Source organism: Anser anser (genome assembly GCF_964211835.1).
Source record: "Anser anser genome assembly, chromosome: 4".
NCBI lineage: Eukaryota > Metazoa > Chordata > Aves > Anseriformes > Anatidae > Anser > Anser anser.
In genome coordinates this window covers 72,776,854-72,798,488 of record NC_139724.1, presented here as the reverse complement: position 1 = coordinate 72,798,488, position 21,635 = coordinate 72,776,854, and the positions used below count along the sequence as shown (strand labels likewise).

General features: G+C 47.9%; 1 protein-coding gene across 4 annotated transcripts in view; it reads left to right on the top strand.

Annotated features, from left to right (window-relative positions):
• Positions 1–20,028, top strand: part of LOC310899051 (charged multivesicular body protein 3) — a 30,617-nt gene extending 10,589 nt beyond the window's left edge. The window contains exons 1-6 of one of the 4 annotated variants that reach the window (XM_083834994.1): positions 10,083–10,232; positions 11,916–11,976; positions 15,639–15,818; positions 17,105–17,226; positions 18,413–18,527; positions 19,471–20,028. In XM_083834994.1, the coding sequence (XP_083691120.1) occupies positions 10,188–10,232; positions 11,916–11,976; positions 15,639–15,818; positions 17,105–17,226; positions 18,413–18,527; positions 19,471–19,604 (657 nt within the window). In that variant the 5' untranslated portion in view covers positions 10,083–10,187 and the 3' untranslated portion in view covers positions 19,605–20,028. Of the gene's footprint in view, positions 1–3,075; positions 3,192–5,087; positions 7,231–10,082; positions 10,233–11,915; positions 11,977–15,638; positions 15,819–17,104; positions 17,227–18,412; positions 18,528–19,470 lie in introns of those variants that run through there. The other 3 variants (XM_083834996.1, XM_083834993.1, XM_083834995.1) reach the window with 3 other exon arrangements.
• The last annotated feature ends 1,607 nt before the right edge of the window (positions 20,029–21,635 follow it).

Genomic DNA, 21,635 nt, shown 5'->3' with positions numbered 1-21,635 from the left:
ACCCTCTGCCAAGATTACGACGTTTCCTTTGTCTTGAAACTCGGTTCTTTTTCTCCAGGAGAAGATTGATTTTTAACTCGCAGCTTAAGCAGGAATGATACAACTTCAGTAATTCCGTGCTGGAAGGGGATGGAAAATGTAATCATCTCTGTACCTTTACGATTTGCCCTACAGTTTTGCATACCGTTGAGATCAAAGTAGTGGGATATTTTTTTTCATTCGCTCTTAAATATAGTTGCTCGCTCTCCGGTCAGAGCGTAAATTACCCTGACAGTGTTTTTATACAAAATCCTTGCAGGTACATCTGCGGCTTTGCGTGCTGGGTGTATGACAGCTCGGTGACAGATAGCCTGCTTACTGATATTAAGTGCATTAAGTTCTGCTTCCATCTTCAGGTGATAGGCTCTTTCCATACGCCTGCTGACCTGTCCACAGCCATCTCCTCATCATCTGAAAACTGAGCCAGAGCATTAATTTCACTTCTGAGACCCAAATTACCTTACGCTTCTACCTTCACTGTATCTCAAGCCTGTTTCTTTTTCCCATGTTCTGTTCTTATTCAGTTGGTTGAAAAGCTTTCTGGTGTAGCTTCTAATGTTTCTTTGCGTAGTCTAACTTAAATTGCCCTTTGCCTTACTTGGTTTTTATTTCTTGCTTATCTTTCTTTGCTAGCTCTTCCTTTTTAATTAAATTTATTAATTTTTTTTATTCCTTGTAGATTCTGACTGGTTCTAACATATTTTTGGAAGTCTTTGCTAGGAAGAAATGCAGGATTTGACATCTTTTCCCCCCTTGCTTAAAATATAAAATCCTGATAGCTTTGCCACCTTGGACTTGAAGAACTTGCAGGCATCTCTTGCATTCCAGCTCCCGGTTTCCTCAATCACAGCTTTTTTTTAAGTTACATTTCTTAGCTTACCAAAAATCACACTTCTTAAATAAAGCCTGTTACAAGTGTTTGCAAGTTATCTTTAATTTCAACCGAATTACACTGTGATTGCTTAACCTCCAGTTGCTTTCTCTGACCCCCCCCTTCCACAGAGACGATCGCTTTCCAAAATCCCTTGTCTGTGTGGTGCACTCCCAGTGCTGTAAGTGGGCGTTGTCTGCAACGAGCAGCTGCAATAGATGCCTCTTTTATTTTTTTTAACTGTAATGACATAAAGCATGAGACCAAGACATTTTGCAAAGTGTGCAAAACCATAGTAAGGTTCTTGCTATCTAGTTACTAAACAAAAAGTGCCAGTTCTGGCCTTGTCTTGCAACATAAACAGCTTTCTCCAAGGGAAACAGGCTTTTTTGGAGGATGGGAATTCATCTGATTTTAAAAAATACAAAAAAATACAAATAGCCCAATAACCATGCTAGGTTTTTGCTGAGCTCACGCAGGGTTTGGGGAGCAACTGATCTCTCAGTAGTTGTTCCAAAGAGTAAGAGCTACCAACGTTTTACTTGGATGCTTACTAATAAAGCTTAATGATTCCTTTCCATGTCAGGCGCGTTTGTCATGCTGTAGTGGCTCTGCGGATATATTGATATAAGTGTCTTAAGGTGTCCTTAGGAATGTGGTCTCTTTGTCGAAGCATACAAAAGGAAGACATTTAAAATATCCACGGTAATCGCTTCAGTTACAGTTCAGTTTTAGGGGATGTAAAGGAGCCTCAATGGTGCAGGAGGCTTCCCCAGCTGGTTATCTTGGTGCTTGAAGGTTACATTAAGCTAATCCCTGGGGAAGCAAGAAGCCTTTTCAGACTGACATGTACGTTTTGATAACAGCTTGAAGGACTGCTATCTAGATGTTCACCTGTGATTTCACTTAAACACGTTGGGCTCAGAGGAAGGGGAGTGTGATCTCCAACTGCAGTTTCACTTTGTTTCCCTATATAGGAGGTTGTGCTGAGTGAATCCTTACGTTTTTAGTTTCTGGGTGGATGCTGCTTACCACAAATCAGATAATTTTTCGAGCCTCAACAGCCAGACGTGCTTTCCAGCTGTGTGTCTCAGCCTGTACGCAGAGAACTGTTAGTCGTGCTGCCAACCTGACTTACCGAGGAAAACTGACATTTCAGGTTATTAAGTCTGAGAACGATTGGGAGAAGTTTAATGGGGGGTAAACAAATACCTAACAAATGGAAATTTCAAAACTTAATTTAAAAACACATTTTCAAGTGGTTGCCAGTCAGTTTGCATAAGCACGTGAGGCATTTCTAAAATAGAAAGTGTGACTGCTGATGGAATAATGCATGATCGGTCATGTCATTCAGACTTACCTGCCAACTAAAGGCAGGCAGATTTTTTTTTTCTTCCCTCCTTCTCTGTACAGTTATAAGTCAGAGGATGGTGCTTATTCGTTGTCATTTGCATCTGTAGAAGCTTACGTCTAGGTAACCAGAAGTACTTTTTTAACGTACTAGGTTATAACAAATTAGACCTTGGGATATATCACAGCAAATTATCATCCTGAAATTGCAGATGGGACGTTTGGGTTTGGAGTTGGTGGAACAGTCACGTGAACTCACGGAGTGAGTCACTGGCAAAGGTGTAAAAAATAAAGATTTTTAGGCATTATCTGGGAGTTTGATCATTAGTTTCTGCTGCTCAGAAGCGGTTGTTGGCAGTCTAATCTGGTATCAAGTGCTGACATTATAACACATTTTACTTGCTCTGAGACAAGATTTCTTTGGTATGCTGTAACTTTAATGGAGCGTGGCGATAAAATAATTGTCTTTTTTAACTGCAAAGAAAAGGAACCTGCAATACAATTTCCCTGTGTCTCTTACAATGAACCAGTTAACAATAGCTTTGTTGTTTTTCCAAAGTTTTTAAGTGTCGCTGATTTTATTATCTTAGCAGGTACTTAAAATGATGGTGCACTTTTGCCTTTCTGCAGAAACTGTCAGCTTCACTTTCCAGAAACACTTAGCGTGATTACCTGTTGTGTGTTCCTATTGTATGCCCTAAGGGAAGGGGAAAACACTAGGAAGGGTGACCAGATCTTTAATTTTGTAATATTTACTCTTTATTTTGGGAAGCAAACTTACTGTGATACTAAATGATTACCTCTTTTGTCATTAGGTCATAGCAAACGACAGAAGTCCACTGGTGGGTAAAGTCCACTGGGAGAAAATGGTGAAGAAAGTATCGAGATTCGGCATACGTACGGGCACTTTTAACTGTTCCAGTGACCCCAGGTATATTCTTAAAGGATTACCTAAATCCCCAGAACGTTTTAAGGCTTAGCCGTATTCTGGCAGCGGGGCTTCTTGCGTTGTAAAAGTAGCTGTGATAGAGGGTGGCTTTATTCGTGGTTTTTATCTCTGCTAAAGGCTGTTCTGAATATTGCATTATTTATCAACATCATCAGCACAGATCTGCAGCTTCCTGAAGCATCATGGGGAGGCGCGTGGTTAGACTCTGCAGAGCATAGTGCAGCAGTGGAAGGGAGTGAACAGGAGAATCTAGCCTTGTAGTCAAGGCAATCGGGGACAAGAGCTGTGCTTTCTTAGCACAAAGCTGAATATAGCCCGTACAGGAGAGCTGTATCAGTTGTAGAGTTGCTATCTTGCCATCTGGAAAGGGGAAACACAGGTTAGCGTGAACCTTGGAAGCGGTGCCTGCTTCTCAGGGTTGCTGACAAGCCCCGTTCCCTGACAAATACGCCTATGTTTATATATAAACCTGAACACGCCCTTTGACAACATACAGCATGCTCTGCAAGACTCACTGATGTTTGCGTACGATTTGAAATGAGAAAGAAAAGCAGAGTCAAAGAAGCTATTCATAATTCTGTGCCATCGTAAGAGCAATTGTTTCTACCACATTTTGCTGGAAGCGTTTGCTTCACATGACAAGAAACCTTGTCTAGAATTCGAGTCATATGCGTGGATATGCGCGTGTGTTACATATCTTAATCCTAAACGTTTGCAGAAATCACGAAGTTAATCATGAGGGAAAATTGGTAGACTTCGCAGTGTTTAGCAAAATAATCTTGTATAATCAAAACACTGGTATTTGAGCATTTTACATGTTTGGCAGTGTTTCTCTTTGCATAGCTCCTAATTAGTCTTAGTATTATGATAAAATATTATATTTTAAATTAACACATAAATGGTATTTTTTGTAATACAAGAAGTGTCTTGTTTTCTTGAGTCAATCCTTGTGAATAGTTTTCACTAAGTTGCAGCTGAAATGCCAGAGAACACACCATGCGATAGTAGACAGGATACCTTTACTAGGGGGCAATGTCTTGGGGCTCCTTCTGAAAATGCTACATTCAGATTCCTGAAATGAGGAGTTGTGCTTTTTTAACGCGATGTTGATAGACCCAGCCAAGAAAGAGCGTAGGTCAGTTGGCTGGTGAACAAGGCGGATGGCTCACGAGCTCGTCTCATCTCCGCGCTCTGCCAGGCAGTGAGAGTGTTCTTTCAGCCCAGACCATCTGGTGGCATGTGCCTGCTTCCTCCTCCGCTGGTTTTTGTGGTGAGCTCTCACCACACCTCTCAACCAATTCTTCCAAAGCAGCCCTACTAGGAAGTGCATACCCGTCTCAGCTTCACTAAAGCAACTGTGAACAGACCAACATCTTTTTAACTTCATCCTGCAGCCACTTGGCAAAAGTAGGATGGAAAGAAGCACTGGGAAAAGGTTATCTGCAGGTTTGGGAAAGCAGCGGGACGCTGACTTGTATTGTAATGGTTGTTTTCTTGGCCGGAATGCCTAGGAAAAATAGCTTCTCATATTAAAGCTTTGTAGTGAAGAGAAAAGCGTCTGCTACCGTACTTTGCAAAGCCAGTTACAAAGCGTGAATGACTGATGTATGGCCTCGTTTACTCTAATAACTGATGGAAATTAACACCACTCCTCTCCAGTGTTTACAAGTATATGTCTCTTTACAGCCTTCCTGTAAGATAGCAAACATAAAATAAATGTTCTTTGTCAGAGAATATTTGGGTGCCTGCATTTCCTGCTGTTATCTGTAAGAACTCCCAGGGGCTCACCGTGTTTAATTTTGGGGCTCATTAAGGAAATGTAAGGACTGCAGCTCCAGGAGTAGGAAACCGTAATCTAACTTGCCGTTTTCTTTGTAGGTACTGCAGGAGGAGGGGTTGGCTGAAATCCACCCTCATCATGTCAGTTCCGCAAACCAGCACCTCCAAGGGCAAAGTAATGCTCAAAGAATATAGTGGACGCAAGATTGAAGTGGAGCACATTTTCAAGTGGATCACAGCCCACGCTGCTTCTCGGATCAAAACCATCTACAACTCCGAACATTTAAGAGAAGAATGGAACAAAAGCGACCAGTATCGTGTCAAAATCTACCTGTTTGCCAACCTCGACCAGCCTCCGGCCTTCTTCTCTGCCCTAAGTGTAAAGTTTACTGGAAGAGTAGAGTTTATTTTTGTGAACGTGGAAAACTGGGACAACAAAAGTTACATGGCAGAAATCGGTGTCTACAAGACGCCGTCCTACATACTTAGGACTCCTGAGGGGATCTACAGGTATGGAAATAACACTGGTGAATTCATATCACTACGTGCCATGGATTCCTTTTTGCGCTCGCTGCAACCAGAAGTTAACGATTTGTTTGTTTTAAGCCTAGTTTTGGTTAATCTGATGGCTTGGATGGACCTGTTTATTACACAGGGCGCTACTATAAAGCGTTTTGTGGTTCTTATAAGCACTTTAGGGACGTATAATTCACTACTAATTATTTCCTGGCTACCCGTGTTGGGTTTTTTGCAACTACCTTACTTAGACAGCTTTTACGAGTACAGTTTAAAACTCTTCAGGTACTCTAACACAACTACTTTGGCTTCTTGGGTAAGAGCCGACTGGATGTTCTACTCCTCACACCCAGCCCTCTTCCTCAGCACGTACCTCGGTCATGGTTTACTCATCGACTACTTTGAGAAAAAAAGAAGGCGCAATAACAACAACGACGAAGTAAACGCGAATAATCTGGAGTGGCTGTCAAGTCTGTGGGACTGGTACACCAGCTACTTGTTTCATCCCATTGCTTCTTTCCAGCACTTCCCTTTTGACTCGGACTGGGACGAAGACCCAGACTTGTTCTTGGAGCGACTGGCCTTCCCCGATCTCTGGCTTCACCCTCTGATACCGACTGATTACATAAAAAACTTACCGATGTGGAGGTTTAAATGCCTCGGCGTCCATTCTGATGAGGAGACGCTGGAAACCAGTCAAGACAGCGAAAGTGACTCGGACAGCGAAAACAAAGAGGTCTTCAGCAGCGAAAAAGAAGTCTCGGAGGACGATGAGCCAAACGCATTTCATAGGCCCGGCGAGGGAGAGCGGCGGTGCCGTGCCGAGACCTGTTCGTGTGCCAGTAAATATTGTCACAGCGAGCCGTATGAACGGAAAGCGAGGTCGTACGGGTCGTACAGCACCGCAGGTGACACGGAGCCAGACTGGTCGGCGTGGCCCCCCGAGATGTTGCACTGTACAGAATGTGTTGTGTGTCTAGAGAATTTCGAGAACGGCTGCCTGCTCATGGGCTTGCCGTGCGGCCACGTCTTCCACCAGAATTGCATCGTGATGTGGCTGGCCGGGGGGCGGCACTGCTGCCCCGTCTGCAGGTGGGCTTCGTACAAAAAAAAGCAGCCATACACACATCCGCAGCCTTCGTCACACGATACCCCATCTTAGCTGTGCGCTGCCGTCCTTTGTAAGCTTTCAGGATATTACTGCTTGCCTTTTAAATGTTAGTCACTTAAAAGATTATGTGGTTTGAAGTTTTAGTTTAAATGTTAGTGCAGTGAACTAAAATATACATGATGCTAACGTTAACGACAGAATCATTTGGTTGCCTTGTATGTCGAACTGAATGCATACTTAATCGTACGGTAACTCTTTTCTTTTCAACATCCAGAAACTCGATGCTGTTTTTGTAAGCACAAAAATCAAGCCTACAACAGAAGCGTATTCCAGCAAACGTTTACACGTCAGGATGTGGGTGAAATCGAAATTCGAATCAGAGACAATTGCTTAATTTAAGTGTTTCTTATTTTAGAGTCTGTTCAGCACATCTTTGTTGAATAATGTATGTTGTAAGACAGTACCATTTAAAAAGAAATCCGTGAAATAAATTATTTTAAAAGGAGATTTGTAATGTTAATTGTTTTGATAAATATTTTGTGTGTATGGTTACAGATGTCTTGCTGGTCTGATTTATCTGTGAAGACAATAAAAATATAACACGACTTTTGTGACTAATAACTCGTCTCCTAGTGATGCTGGAATTCCTTCCTCCAGTGTTTGCCGCTGACCAGGCAGAAGGCAGTGGTGTTACACTGCAGGCTTCTTCATCCCTAAGTTTTCGGGGTTGAGGTGCTTCTCTGCTTGACCAGGGCTTTTCTAATTAACCACAAACGGCTTTATCAGGCAGAGATCCTCTTCTGAACCTACTGTCTCTCCAGTACCCCTAGCTGCAGACATCTAGGAAAACTTTAGAGCCTCCCTCTACAGCCTCAGAGGGAACCGTCGTGAAGCAGCAGAACGGGATGCGGTGCCTGAAGCAGCTCGTAAAGGTAAAATTTGCCAGATTCCAAGTGGTTTTTTGGAAGTGACTTCAGATTTCTTGGAGAAGAGTGAGATGTTTGATGCCAGGAAAAAAAAAAAAAAAGCAGTCTGGTTTCTTTGTGTTTCAGTAAGAAACTCTAGTTTTGGTTGTACCTTTCAGAAATCATCTGACTAAAATCTGAAGGAATTTTTTTTTTGGGGGGGGAGGGAGGAGTGATAATTTATGATGATGAAGTAGAAGAAAAGGTTAATAAACCAGAAAGGGGTTTTAATTTGTTTAACGTGTTAGAAGCAAGAGTGTCATTTTTATTTCCTTCCTGGCTCTTGCCCATGTGATACAAAAAGATAAATAAAGGTGATGGTGGGAAATGTAAACGCAGGTCCCTCTTGCAGTTAGGATCTCTCTCTTTGCTGTCTCCCTGCAGCCATTTGGGAGGTTTGCGCTCACAGAGCTCTCTGGCATTGCTTCCTCTGTGCGGGAGACCCGGACACTCATTTTTTTTCCTAATCAACAAATGTTTCACACCTCCAGTCAGTCACCAGGTGTCATCGCAGGAGGACACTCTCCTAATAACCGGAGGAGCTGTTTTTAACTGTGAGTGTATTTTCTTTCCTCATTTCCTATTGCAGTAGAGAAGCAGGGAAGTAGAAGGGGCACGGTATCCGCCACCTCCCTCCTAGTGCAGACGGGAATTTTTACTCCATTTGAAGCCTGGCAGTACACGGCCTTTATCCCTCGCTGCTGAGGCAGAGCAGTGACAAGGCGTAACGGGGGCAAAGAGCACTTCTTTTAGCAGTGCATGAGCAGTGTGACGCTCAGTCATAGTCATGTGCCTCATTTAAAAAAAAAAAGGGGGGGAGGGGGCTGAAATCCACATTGCTGCACCTCACAGAGGCTTGGCCACCTCAAAGGAGGAAAACTTCAGTGAAAATAATTAATGCTGTAGCTGACGTACAAAAGTACACAAGTGAGGGTTCACTTTAGCACTAGTTTTCCCTGGTACCTCAGCATTTTGAAACACCACGAGGGGTGAGTTCAAGCGAGGCCGTGTCCTCGGGCACCGCGTGCCTCTGCTGCTGGAAATCCGACAGCTCCACGTGGGTGCGCGGGTCCGGCTTTATTTGCAAACTTCTCTGCACGCCTGGTTCAGCTGAAGACTGTTTTCATGCCCTCCGTTGCTCTACCGATCCATTTCTTCTGATAAATGACACAAACTGCCGTTTAATTAGCAGAAAAGCCACGGAGGGCGCATCCATATGTGCGGATAATTATGACCAGTAGATGGTAGCGACGGAAGGCTTCGTCCCCTCGTGTCGGCCAGCCTGCCTTACATAAATTGTTGTGATCCAGTTCCTGCTGAATACATCTGCTTCAAAACCCACAGCAGCTGGCACAGCGTGTTGGTGGTCCCAGCAGCAGGGGTGTATTTCTTTTACCAAATGTTTGTGCCAGCGGCGGTGTCTGAGTGGGGGTTTTTATGGAGCGCAGGATCTCAGGCAACCCTTACCCAAACCTCTGACAGTTTTAAGGCTGGGAAGGAGAGAAAAGGGAGGTCAGGGTGTCACTGCTGGCTTGTTTTGCTGCGGTGTGCCAGTGTTTGGGTGCCTTGAGTTATGGTGTGGGGTACGGGGCTGTGCCCTCTGGCACCTCAGGCCCGAAAGCTGGTGGCTGACTGAACACAAAATGGCGGATGACAAACCCACCAAGGGCTGCGCCTTAGTGAGGGGTTATGGAGGTGTGGGGCCGTCCCTCGGTTAGCAGGGGACGGATTTGGGTTGTGTTGGGGGTTCTGTCTGAGCCGTGGTGTGGTGCGCTGCCTGCTTGGTGCCCGGTCCGAAACGGTGGGCAAAGCTTGGGGGGGGGGGGGAACGACAGGGGTGGGCTGGGCGTTACTGGGGCTGTTGGCGAAGTGGGGGCTTCGCCAGCAGGGTGTCTGTGGGGGCGAGCTGTTGGGGCTGGCGTCAGCTAACGGCACTTGGTCCTGCCTCGCCTTCTGCCCTGCGGCCCGCACGGCGAGCCCTGGCCCGGGGCTGCAGGGAGGGCGTGAGGGGACGCCGGGAGGCTGCTGTCCGGCCCCAGTGTGACGGGGGGGGGGCTTCTGCTGCCATCTGATATTTTATTTTAGCTTATTTTAACTTTTTTTTAGAACTTTTTTTTAAACTTATTTTATTATTATTATTCATTTTATTATTATTTTTCTTCATTTTATTATTTCCCCCTTCGCTTTCCTTTTTTTCCCCCCTCGCTTTCTTTTTTTTTCCCCCGTCGCTTTCTCTTTTTTTCCCCCCTCGCTTTCTTTTTTTTTTCCCCGTCGCTTTATTTATTTCAATGTTCATCTATTTAATTTTATTATTACTATCATTATTTTCAATTTAATTCTTTTTTGGCTGGCGCCGCCCACCGCCGCCTCCCTCCCCGCCCATTCCCTCAGCGAGCAGGGCGGGGGCGGGGGGCGCGGCCTGAAGGCGCAGGGGGGCGTGGCCAACCGGAGGGGCGTGGCCGCGCGCGCCGTGCCCTCTCCGTCCCCGTAGCGGCGCTAGGGCGGTGCCTCTGGCGCACGCGCAGCCGGGCGGGGAGGGGCTTTGGCGCATGCGCAGCCGGCCCGCCCGCGGCCCGGGAGGTGAGGGCGGAAGTGGCGGGCGCTGCCATGGGGCTGTTCGGGAAGACCCCGGAGAAGCCGCCCAAGGAGATGGTGAGGGGCGGGGGGAGGGGGGGGTCCTGTGAGGGGCGGGGGGAGGGGGAGGGGGGGGGTCCTGTGAGGGGCGGGGGAGGCCTCGCGGCTCGGCCTGACGGGGAGCTGGGGGCGGCCTCTGCTCACAGGTACCTGTGACAGGAACGGCCTCAGGCTGTGCCAGGGGAGGCTCAGGTTGGAAATGAGGAGACATTTCTTCTCAGAAAGAGCGGTCAGGCGTTGGGACGGGTTGCCCAGGGAGGTGGTGGAGTCACCGTCCCTGGGGGTGTTCAAGGAGAGGTTGGGCCTGGTGCCTGGGGACATGGGTTAGTGGTGACATTGGTGGTTGGACCAGATGGTCTTGGAGGCCTCCTCCAACGTTAACAGTTCTGTGATACTCTGTGAGCGTTGTCTGGCTTGAGTGAGCTGCAAAAGCGGCTCCCCTCCAGCCCAGTCAGAGCGGATTATTTCAGTTTATCGCTCCTCTGCCCCCCCGCTGCGATGCAGAACCTGTGTTTATCAGCACGGCAGGCAGCGAGGCTTCGCTCTTCACCAGGGGGTGGTCGCACGCTGGAACAGGCTCCCCGGGGAAGCGGTCACTGCACCGAGCCTGACTGAATTTAAGAGGAGATTGGACTGTGCACGTAGTCACACGGTCTGAACTTCTGGGCAGACCTGCGCGGTGCCAGGAGTTGGACTTGATGATCCTTATGGGTCCCTTCCAACTGGGGACGTTCTGTGGTGCTCGGGGCGGTGAGCTTTCCCCAGCTGGCCAACAGCACTTCTGCCCCCAGCCCTCCGTGCTGCCGTGGTTTGCACCACATCCCCGCTGCCCTTCTTCGCTCTGCTGAATTGCCGTGTCTGATGCTCGAGGAGGGGACAGCGGCGTCTCCTCCTCCTAGACGCAAACCTGGTGACGAGCATCAGGAAGACCAGGGGACGCGGGAGCGCCCAGCTCCGCACCTGCGAGGACAGTGGTGTAGGGAGGAGCTGGGGGTGCTGCCTAGGGCTGCCTGGGCAGCCTCTCTGTGGGAACGGGGCTTCTGTGGGCTTGGAGAAGAGAAGGCAAAGAGGAAAGCACCTAAAGCCTTCTGCTGCCTCTGGTGGGGTTATGGTGAGGGGAGAGCCGGACAATTTTGGGGTGCAACCGGTGAAATGACAAGGGGCTGCGGCCCCAGGTCGCCAGAGGAGGATTTTGAACTGGACATGAGGAAAGCCTTTTACCGCAGGAGTGTTTAGGTGCTGGAGCAGAGTGCCAAAACTCAACGGATGAGGCCCCGAGCGACCCGTCTGAGCTTTGGGGTGGTCCTGCCTTGAGCAGGAGGCTGGCCGGGAGTCCTCCCCTGGTTCCTCGGTGCTCTCATCCAGGGCCAGTTTCTGCCTCGTGATGAAAGCCCCGAGGCGAGTTTGCTCTGCAGTGGCATCGGTTGCTGGCTCTGATGTGGAGGTAGCAAGGCAATCACAGGTCACGTCCTCCCTAACCCCTTGCCTAAATGTTAGGAGGATCGCAGTAACTGGTGGTATCTGATTTATTTTTTTAAAATTTGAATAATGAAATATTTAATTGTCACTCATAACTTAAAGCTTGTATGTTTTTAAGTGCTTTCTTTTGATATTGAGTGGTTAAGTGGCAAGAAAGTACAAAAGGATAACGTTTCTTTTTAAGGTGAATTCCAAGTAACTCTCACGCTTTTCCTTTTTGAGGTCAATGAATGGTCCCTGAAGATAAGGAAAGAAATGAGGGTGATTGACAGACAGATCAGAGGTTTGTACTCCTGTCGCTTTTTTGTTCTTCCTTTCCCTGTCCTCCTTCAAGTTTTTTGCCTTAAAGCAGGGGAGGGGGCCGTGAAGTCGAATAACCCCGGGTACGTCACTGCCTCTGGAAGGAGAAACGACGTGATCCTGGGGCCAGGCTCGATCCGTGTTAGGAGAACGGCGTTGCCGTGGAGTTCTCCAAGTAAAATTTTCAAAAGAACCTGAATGTTGTTTGCTTCCAGTGAGACGTAACGTACCTCAGTCCCATTTGGTAAGAAGAATTTGATTCGTCGTGCAGAGTTTCACCTAGAAGCCCTGCGGGAAGTGCTGGTGAAGGCTGCTTTGTGTCAGCAGCCGTGGCCGGACGCTGCCTGTTTTGAGTGACTCCTCGAGGACGATGTTCTCCGTCCTCAGCCCCACGCCCTGGTGCGAGCTGGCAGGGCTCGTGTTTCCCCCCCCCCCTTGGCGGTTTGTACGAGGCGGTTGGAGGGAGGTGCTCATGCAGCACAGTCCGGCTTTGTCCTCGTCTGTGGGATGAGGACAGGGCTTGTGCCTCTTCCGGGAACACTGATGCGTGGCGACGTTCGTTGCGCTTGTGAATCGTTTCGAGCTCACCGAGGCACTTTGTGCGGCTGCGTCAGGCGCAGGCCAGCTGAGACACGAGGCTGAGCGTGCAGCGAAGTGTTTTAGAGATCACATACTTCATGGGAACAAAGCACCCTCGTGTTCGCTGCCGATGGCTTCGTGGACCTTGGGTTTTCTCTCAACTTCATGCCTGTTGTAGTACTTTTACCCGGGCAATGGCTGTGCTCGTTCAGTAAGGATGCCGAGCTGGGACCTGCCTTCGTTTCCCTCGGAAAACACGTGGTTGGAGGCAGCACCACCCCAGTGCTCTCGGGCTGCTTTGTGCCGCCGTGTTGAGCTCAGGGGTGTTGCCACCCAGCTGCAGAGGGACCGACCGCCGTGTTGGCTTTGTCTCCTGGGGGGGTGCAGAGCTGGCATTCACCCTCAGTTCACCATTCCGGCATGTTTGTGCCACAGATCTCATATTCAGCAGTTAGTCGCACAAGTGTCAGCGTTCGCTCAAGTACGTGGCCACGCTGCCCTGGTTTGGATGTCGTTACAAAATATTTGTGGTCGTTTTTACCCTAACAAAGCGAATGCAGTTAATTTCTCAGTGCTGCTGGGTTACTCCTGGCACTTTTTCTGTTGTAGCACCTCAGCTGTTTGTCTCACCTGGTCTGAGGAGCTGGGACTTGGCTCGCTCCCGTGCCTGACATACGAATGTCTGTGAGGTGATGAAGTTTCTGCAGATAATATTGAGGAGGCAACAAGGAGTGTATCTGTCTGATTGCGGTCCTACAGATCTCTGCCGGTCCCGTAGGATAAAGAGCCACTGAATGAGCCTGGGAGGGTGACTCGTCCTGAGTACAGGCAGGGCGCCTGAACTCCCATGGCAAAACCTATGCCAAAAAGTGCATTTTGATGCTTTTGTTTTTTGTAAAAGGTCATCTTTTGGTTCTTGCCTACGTGTAGCTTCTGGTATAAATCAAAAAGACTCGAACAAAGACATTTTGTTGCGGTCATTTCCTTCAGCCCTTTGCAGGAAGGTGTGCCTAGCCCTTACTTACCCGAGTTCTTCCCTTACTTTAGGACAGTGTTGTGCAGGCTGACTTAGCGCCGTGTTTCATCACTGGGTAACTCACTGCTGAGCCTGGAGAAGGAAGCAGCCCACGCTTGTTCCTGCATCTCTTACGTTGAGGTTTTTGAGGTACCTGGCTGCTTCTGTACGCAGCCAGCATTGTCTCGCGAGGCAGATGTGTGGACAGTCACCATAGATCTGCTAGAGAAACCTGTATTGTTTAAGGACTCCTATTTAATTTCAATTCCAGCTCTTTGTGCTCACTTGAAACAGGCTCAGTGCAGTACTCCTGCTCCAGCATGTCGTTATCGAAAGGTTTCGAATGAAGCTGGATGCTAGGAGAGTTTGAGCAGGCTCTTTGAAACTATACGTAAAGATTTGTTCGCATGTTTCCCCTGCTAAATATCCGTGGCTCTGGCAGCAGCCAGGCAGCTTATAATGTGTGTGCCAGCTCACACCTAATGCAGGTGCTTAAAGTACGAGCGGTGGAAACTCAAGACCTAACTCTTTACGTACGAGTACAGACTTGGCTGGGTACCCACTTCAGGCTTAATGAGCTGCGCCTGATGGAGGGAATAATTAAGCTTGTCTGCAAGTGTGAAGAGTTTTGTGGCGGTAATGAAGCATCTAGTGGTTCCTTTATAAATTTGTTGTGTAAGTGGCCGTGCTTCGTTGTTGTTAAGGGTAACATAAACCTTTTAGCCTCTGCGAGATCAGCCTTCTACAAACTTTCAGAGCATATTTTTTTCAGATAAATACGTTTCAGGGATTTAGAAATGGTGAGAACATTTTTTTTTTTCCTCTAACATCCCTCAGATTCACACAAAAATAGGCATATTGGTTAAGCTTCGAATGTGGAGTCTGACAGGCGAGTATTTTCACTAATAACAATTCCTGTCCCTCTTCTGAGATAGTTTTTTATCTCCTTGTGGTAACTTTGTTCCTTCTGTGTGAAGTGGAACAAGCTGGTGATGAACATGGAAGAGTTAATCTTGCAAGCAGCAAATCAGTATAGTAATTAAAGAGTGTGTATGTATATATGTGTATATATTTGTGTCAGGCTGGTGTAATAACGTAATCTGACTTGGTACGTAAGGTACTCATTTTACAGGGCTTTGTTCTTACTGGACCTGTACTGGTTCCAGTTAGGACAGAGTTAAGTAGCTCATAGTAGCTGGTAGGGTGCTATGTTTTGGATTAGGATGAGAAGAGCGCTGATAACATGCTGATGTTTTAATTGTTGCAGAGCAGTGTTTACACCAGGCCAAGGACTTTTCGGCTTCTTGCTCTGTCCTGCCAGCGAGCAGGCTGGGGGTGCAGCAGGAGCCGGGAGGGGACAGACCCAGGACAGCTGACCCAAACTGGCCAAAGGGGTATTCCATACCATCTGACGTCATGCTAAACAATATATAGGGGTGGCTGGCCGGGGTGGGGGGGCCGGCTGCTCGGGAATAGGCTGGGCATCGGTCAGCGGGTGGTGAGCAATTGCATTGTGCATCACTTGTTTTCTTACACATTATTATTGTTAATACTATTACCATTATCACTATTATTATTATTATTGTTATTATTATTTTCCTGTCTTAATAAACTGTCTTTATCTCAACTCACAGGCTTCACTTTCCCGTTTCTCTCCCCCATCCCAGAGAGGGAGGGGGGAGGGTGAGCGAACGGCTGTGTGGTGTTTAGCTGCCAGCCGGGTTAAACCACAACAGGACCTTTTTTCCTTAAGAATTCATCTTAGCTCAGTTTCATGCAGTAATATTCTGGGCAGTCATTTACAGTACTCTAATTACAAAGGAAATTACAGAGGTTGATGTTGAGTAAAGAGAATTTTGCTATTAATATGTAGCTGAATTAATCAGCTAATATGTAAATCAGCCTAGAGCAAGGTCTTTCAGTAACGTGAATCTGAGATTAACTAGAAACGATTCTTTGCACTGAAAATACGCTCCAGCAAATGACTGTTTTCTCTTCCAAATCCTCAGCAGCTTGTAACTGTTCGCTGTGTCTGTTTTTCCGTGCTCCAGATATTCAGAGAGAAGAGGAAAAGGTGAAACGGTCAATAAAGGATGCTGCCAAAAAGGGTCAGAAAGACGCGTGTGTGATCTTGGCAAAGGAACTGATCCGCTCTCGGAAGGCCGTAAGCAAACTCTACGCATCCAAAGCTCACATGAACTCTGTTCTCATGGGGATGAAGAACCAGCTTGGTAAGAACTCCTGAGCCCAACCACGGGAACTTTCCCCGCTCTAGAATTTCTATTTTCAGAACCACGGTTAAATACAGGATGAGCTGGGAGAGCTTGGATTTGGAAGCAGACCTGCTCTTGTTAAAGGCAGCTGCTACTGCTGGGCTTCAGGATCCAGGGAAATTCCTCCCGTGCCAGGCCTGCAGGTGTACGGCTGCTGCGGGTCCGCGTCCCCACGGCCAGCCAGGCTGGGCACGGCTCCCAGCAGGCAGGCACCCACACACTGACAGCAGTGACTTTACCTGTAATCACACACTGCTTTTGCACAAACCTGAGCACCACTGACAGCCTCGTCCTGGTGATATTCCTCTCCAGTTGATATCCACGAGTAGAATGAATACACACATACACATATTTATATGTATGAACTCATACGGGGAAGGAATCCAGAATTGAGTCTGGAGTTTGTACTAACTTGCTTTTCAGCTCAAGCAATGACTGCAGAAGTCAAGATTTCTGTCAGTTCGGTAACATTTTAAGTGTAAGGTTCTTAATGCTAGAGAAATGAAGGATTAGTGAGAAAAATAACATGCTGTAACTTCATTTGCTTCATTAAGTTGTGACCATTTTAACCACAAACAGGTAAGTTATCCAGGGCTAGGAAGCTGCAAGTTCAGATGACAGAATTCAAGAACCTCAAAGAAGTGTTAACCATTACATTTTGATCGTGGTGTGTCAACATGCGTGAGAAAAGCCTATAAGCTATGGTAAGAGAACAGCTTCTGGAAAGGCTTTTTGTTAAATCCAGCTTAAACTACGCATTTTTAGTGTATCTACTTCAGGATTAATTTTCCAGCTTATCCTTTGCTGTGAAGCTATTTCACTAGAACTTCTGCCACAGCTAGTTTCCACTATACAGGCGGAAGGTCACTGCTTTGGTCAGCAGTCAGACGGGGAGCTGGACTGCAGCAGCGCTGGTGGACACCTCCGTAAGTCCTCTGGCAGCTGAGGAGTACGAGCAGGAGCTCCTCGGGGATCCCTCTTCTATGAACTGCGTCCACCTGGGCTGAAATCTCTGCTGGCAATCTGGCAACTCCAGCTAATTGTACAGGAGCACTTTGCTCGATGCTTGGTTTTTCAGATGTGTAAGGAGTTGAGCTTTTCCAGGAAGGCAGACAAGAACAAAACAGCAGGATATACCTTAAAGAATGCCCAAATGCGAATTTCTATCTACGCAGGGAGGATATAGTTTCTCTGCTGTCAGTGGTGCCCGGATTGTTCAAGATTTTTCTGCCTCTCCTTCACAGCCGTCCTCAGAGTAGCAGGCTCGTTGCAGAAGAGCACAGAAGTCATGAAAGCTATGCAGAACCTAGTAAAAATCCCTGAAATCCAAGCGACAATGAGAGAATTGTCCAAAGAGATGATGAAGGTAAGATCTGTAACGTAAATGAGACTTGGGTGAACAAGGGGTGGCCGAGCGGCGCGCTGGAGCGCTGTGCGCCTGCTTAGGTGGCAGCTGTCCGAAGGAGGGTGTCTGGTGTAGCTGTAAGCTGCAGAAGTGAAGTAGCACGTTACTAGCTGGGAACTTCGCGGTAAGTTGCTGTCTGTGGGGAGAACCGTGACTCGGTGACATCTGCAACGTGCTTGGTGCGAAGCTTAAAGCAGAAAAAAGCTGCTGAAGTAGAGGGTGGAAGGAGGAGGAATGGTTCCCATACACGGGGGTTGTGGTTGGTGCTCCTGGTCCCAGGGGCTTGGGGAACCAAGGCTTGAAGCAGGCTTCACAACTGCACCCCAGTGACTGCCTTTAACCCTGAGCTGCTCTGAGGGAGACCAAATTTCCTGCTCTCAAGGAGGACAATGTTTGTTACGGGACACCCACCACGGCCTGTTGTGGAGTGGGAACGTGAAAATCTATCCCATCTGAGGCAAAATAGCTATTTTGATGCTGGTTTTAGAGCACCTAGCATGGTGTCTCCATCGGATGGAAGTGCTCTGACTTTAAAGTATACTAGTTTATTGTGGTTATTTTCAACTGTCAAAATTTTGTTCTTTTCCCCTCTTAAATGCTGCTTAAGATTGGCTAGGTTAAACCAGCTTGTTTCTTAACAATTTTACAACTATGCACCAGAACAATTTGGCCTTATGCAGGCTGCAGGCCCTGCAGGGGGGTGTTTTTAAATTCAGATGGAAAAAAGGGAAGTTTATGTCAGACCTAAGCTGTAAAACAGGCTGTAAAATGTATGCTTTGTGACGGAAGCATGTGAAATACAGCTGCATCTGTGGCTGCACACTTGCAGTAACCGGGGTTGTAGATATTTAGAGATCTGCGGGGTCTGAATGTGGGAACACACAGGTAAGCTTCAGTTCTCTTACTGCTTTTTACTGCTTTTCTTATGCACCAGTTGTACAGGTGCAGGCTTAAACTGTAGGCGAGTGTGTTGGGCAGCCCTCCTGCAACAGAGCAGCCTTGTTCAGGAAAGCTTGAGCAGCACACGAGCAGCACGCCTGTGGCCGTTGTTAAATGCCTGGGTAGGCACAATCTGACACTGACAGCGGGGCCTGTCCTCCCTGCTGCTTCCAAGGACATCACGTGCTGCCCTTTTGTTTCCTGGTAGGCTGGCATTATAGAGGAAATGCTAGAGGACACCTTTGAAAGCATGGAGGATGAGGACGAAATGGAGGAGGAAGCAGAGATGGAGATTGACAAAATCCTTTTTGAAATTACAGCAGGTGAGTCTGCGTGCATTTGCGGAGTGAGGAGTCTTGCTCCTGCTCTGTTAACTAAGAAGGTGCTACGATTTAAACTTTCGTCTGTCCTGACTTAACAACTGTGGCCTCCCAGAGGTGCCTTTGCCTTCCCTAAAGGCGAAGGAGTGCCTGGCAAACTGGTTTCAGGGAACGCGGGCGGTGCAGCCAGTGAGGTTCAGCGAAGCATAAAGCATCAGCTGAAGTCTGCGCAGTTTATCAGTTAGGCTTTAACAGATTCGTGTCTGTCTGTGTTGGCTCCTTTTATCAAGGTAAAATGTGTGTGCCAGGACAGATAGATACACCACTATTAATGAAGCCAGGAAATCAACTTTGCCTCGTTGCCTCAATTCCTAGGCTGCCCTGGGATTCCCGCCTGTAAAATGCTGTTAGCGACTTGAGCTGTTGAATAATAAATAAGCCAACAGAGCCTCCTGGCTTACACCTCACGAGGTGCTGGGCTACTCTTTTAGCTGTTTGACGTAGGTAATGCTCAGACTGCTCTTCACCTGAATTTCTTGTGAAATGGGCTGGTGCCTTGAAGCGCCAGAGCAGTGTTCAGCTCTAACATCTTGACTGCCAAGTGGCCCAGCTCCTCACCTTGTGAGCTGCCGCTGGCATGTTGCCCTCGCTCGTTTCTCGTGTCCTGCTTTGCTTTCTTGCCTCCTGTTCCTCGCTCGGAGAAGCTCCCTTCCTGCTGGGCAGCGGGCTGTTGCAGTGGGGCGGTGAGGAGAACAAGAAGAAACGCAGAGCAGGAGCTCTTCTTATCAGAGCGGTGTCCTCAGGAGCCTGACAAATACAACAGCATCAGCAGCAGGGCCTATAAACACAAACTGGCTGAATTATTTCAAATATCCATCCCTACAACATTCTGGCTATTAAATGAAGAGTTAATGCATGCTAAGGGGTCTTTTTATGTTGTTCGCAGGGGCCTTGGGTAAAGCACCCAGTAAAGTCACAGATGCTCTGCCGGAGCCCGAGCTCATGGGAGCGGTGGCTGCTGTTGACGAGGAAGAGGACATCGAAGCGATGCAGTCACGATTAGCTACCCTCCGCAGCTAAGGAGGGAACAAACGTGTACAGTTTGCCTTTTGTTTCGTGGTGGGATGTTCTGTCCTGCCTTCCAAATGCAAAAACTTAATACGTGAGAATACTTTGTGTAATATATATATTTTTTTTCTGCCTGGGGACTATATTCTCCAAGAAACTACTGTAATATACTTCTTGGGGACTGCAGTCTGGAGAGATTATTTTATCGTTTTCTGTTCAGCCTCTATCACCTGCGAAAGGTTACAGTGAAGTGGCAAGGGTGTTGTAATGTTGTGTGTTCTTAGTTATAAAGTCTTGGGAGTCTAGTCTTAGCTTCAAGTATCGTCTTTCCCTAAAAGGCACTTTGGCATAGCCTGCTACTAAAAACCCTTCAGTGGTGTAAGATCCGTGTTTTTCTGACTCACTACAACTTTTATTAAAGCTGCTCTTAAACTGATGCACAGGAGCAACCGTTAGTTTTCATGCCTTTAAATTCCCTTCACAAAACATGCCCACCTTTAACAGCTCCCTCTTGGTTTTACAAAACCCAATGCGTTTAGGATGTCACGGCCCAGTTAAAGGAAAGCTTTCAGTCAGAGCAGCTGTTAAATGGGTTCTCTTCCAGTGCTGTTCAGGCATCATCGTATGCGCACTGGGGGAGTCCTGGTTAGCGGAACAGCGTCAGGATGCCAGGTTCTACAAGTGTGTTTATTTCTCACTCCAGGCTACACGTGAATACACAGTACTCCTAAGAGGCAGCTGGCAGCCCTTGGCACCAGGCTGGTAACAGGAGGAGAGAATCCGCACTGGCACAGGCCTGGCTTTCCTCTCCCTCAGCCCTGGAGGCGTAGGGACAGGTTAACACCTCCAGCTGTCCTTAGGTAGTCAGAGAACGGTACAGAGTGGGGGGCTGCACGCTATGAGGGGAATATCAGTGCTCTTCCCCGCCTCTTCCCCGGACGGAAGGCAGCAAGAGCAGCCCTCTCCTTTCTGTTACCCAGCCCCTTGCACATGGGAGGAAAAAGGAGCCAAGCTGAAGAAGAGCAACACCTGGAACGGGCAACCTTAAACAGTGCAAAAGTGATGGTCAGTGAGGTGACAGAGGTAAAAGACCCCCTGCACTTGTGCTGGGGTTAACAGTTACCACCTCGTCAGCCCCTGTTGCAGATTCACAGATTCACAGATTTCTCTAGGTTGGAAGAGACCTCAAGATCAAGTCCAACCTCCGACCTAACACTAAGTACTCCACTAAACCATATCACTAAGCTCTACATCTAAACGTCTTTTAAAGACCTCCAGGGATGGTGACTCCACCACCTCCCTGGGCAGCCCGTTCCAATGCTTAATAACCCTTTCGGTAAAGAAGTACTTCCTAACATCCAACCTAAAACTCCCCTGTCGCAACTTTAGCCCATTCCCCCTCGTCCTGTCACTAGGCACGTGGGAGAATAGACCAACCCCCACCTCTCTACAGCCTCCTTTCAGGTAACTGTAGAGAGCGATGAGGTCGCCCCTGAGCCTCCTCTTCTCCAGGCTGAACAAGCCCAGCTCCCTCAGCCGCTCCTCGTAAGACTTGTTCTCCAGACCCCTCACCAGCTTGGTCGCCCTTCTCTGGACTCGCTCGAGCACGTCCATGTCCTTCCTGTAGCGAGGGGCCCAAAACTGAACACAGTACTTGAGGTGCGGCCTCACCAGAGCCGAGTACAGGGGCACAATCACTTCCCTCGACCTGCTGGCCACACTGCTTCTTATACAGGCCAGGATGCCGTTGGCCTTCTTGGCCACCTGAGCACACTGCTGGCTCATGTTCAGCCGACTATCCACCAATACTCCCAGGTCCTTCTCGGCCAGGCAGCTTTCCAGCCACTCATCTCCCAGCCTGTAGCTCTGCTTGGGGTTGTTGCAGCCCAGGTGCAGGACCCGGCACTTGGCCTTGTTGAACTTCATGCAGTTGACCTCAGCCCATCGCTCCAGCCTATCCAGATCCTCCTGCAGAGCCTTCCTGCCCTCGAGCAGATCGACACACGCACTTAGCTTGGTGTCGTCTGCAAACTTACTGAGGGT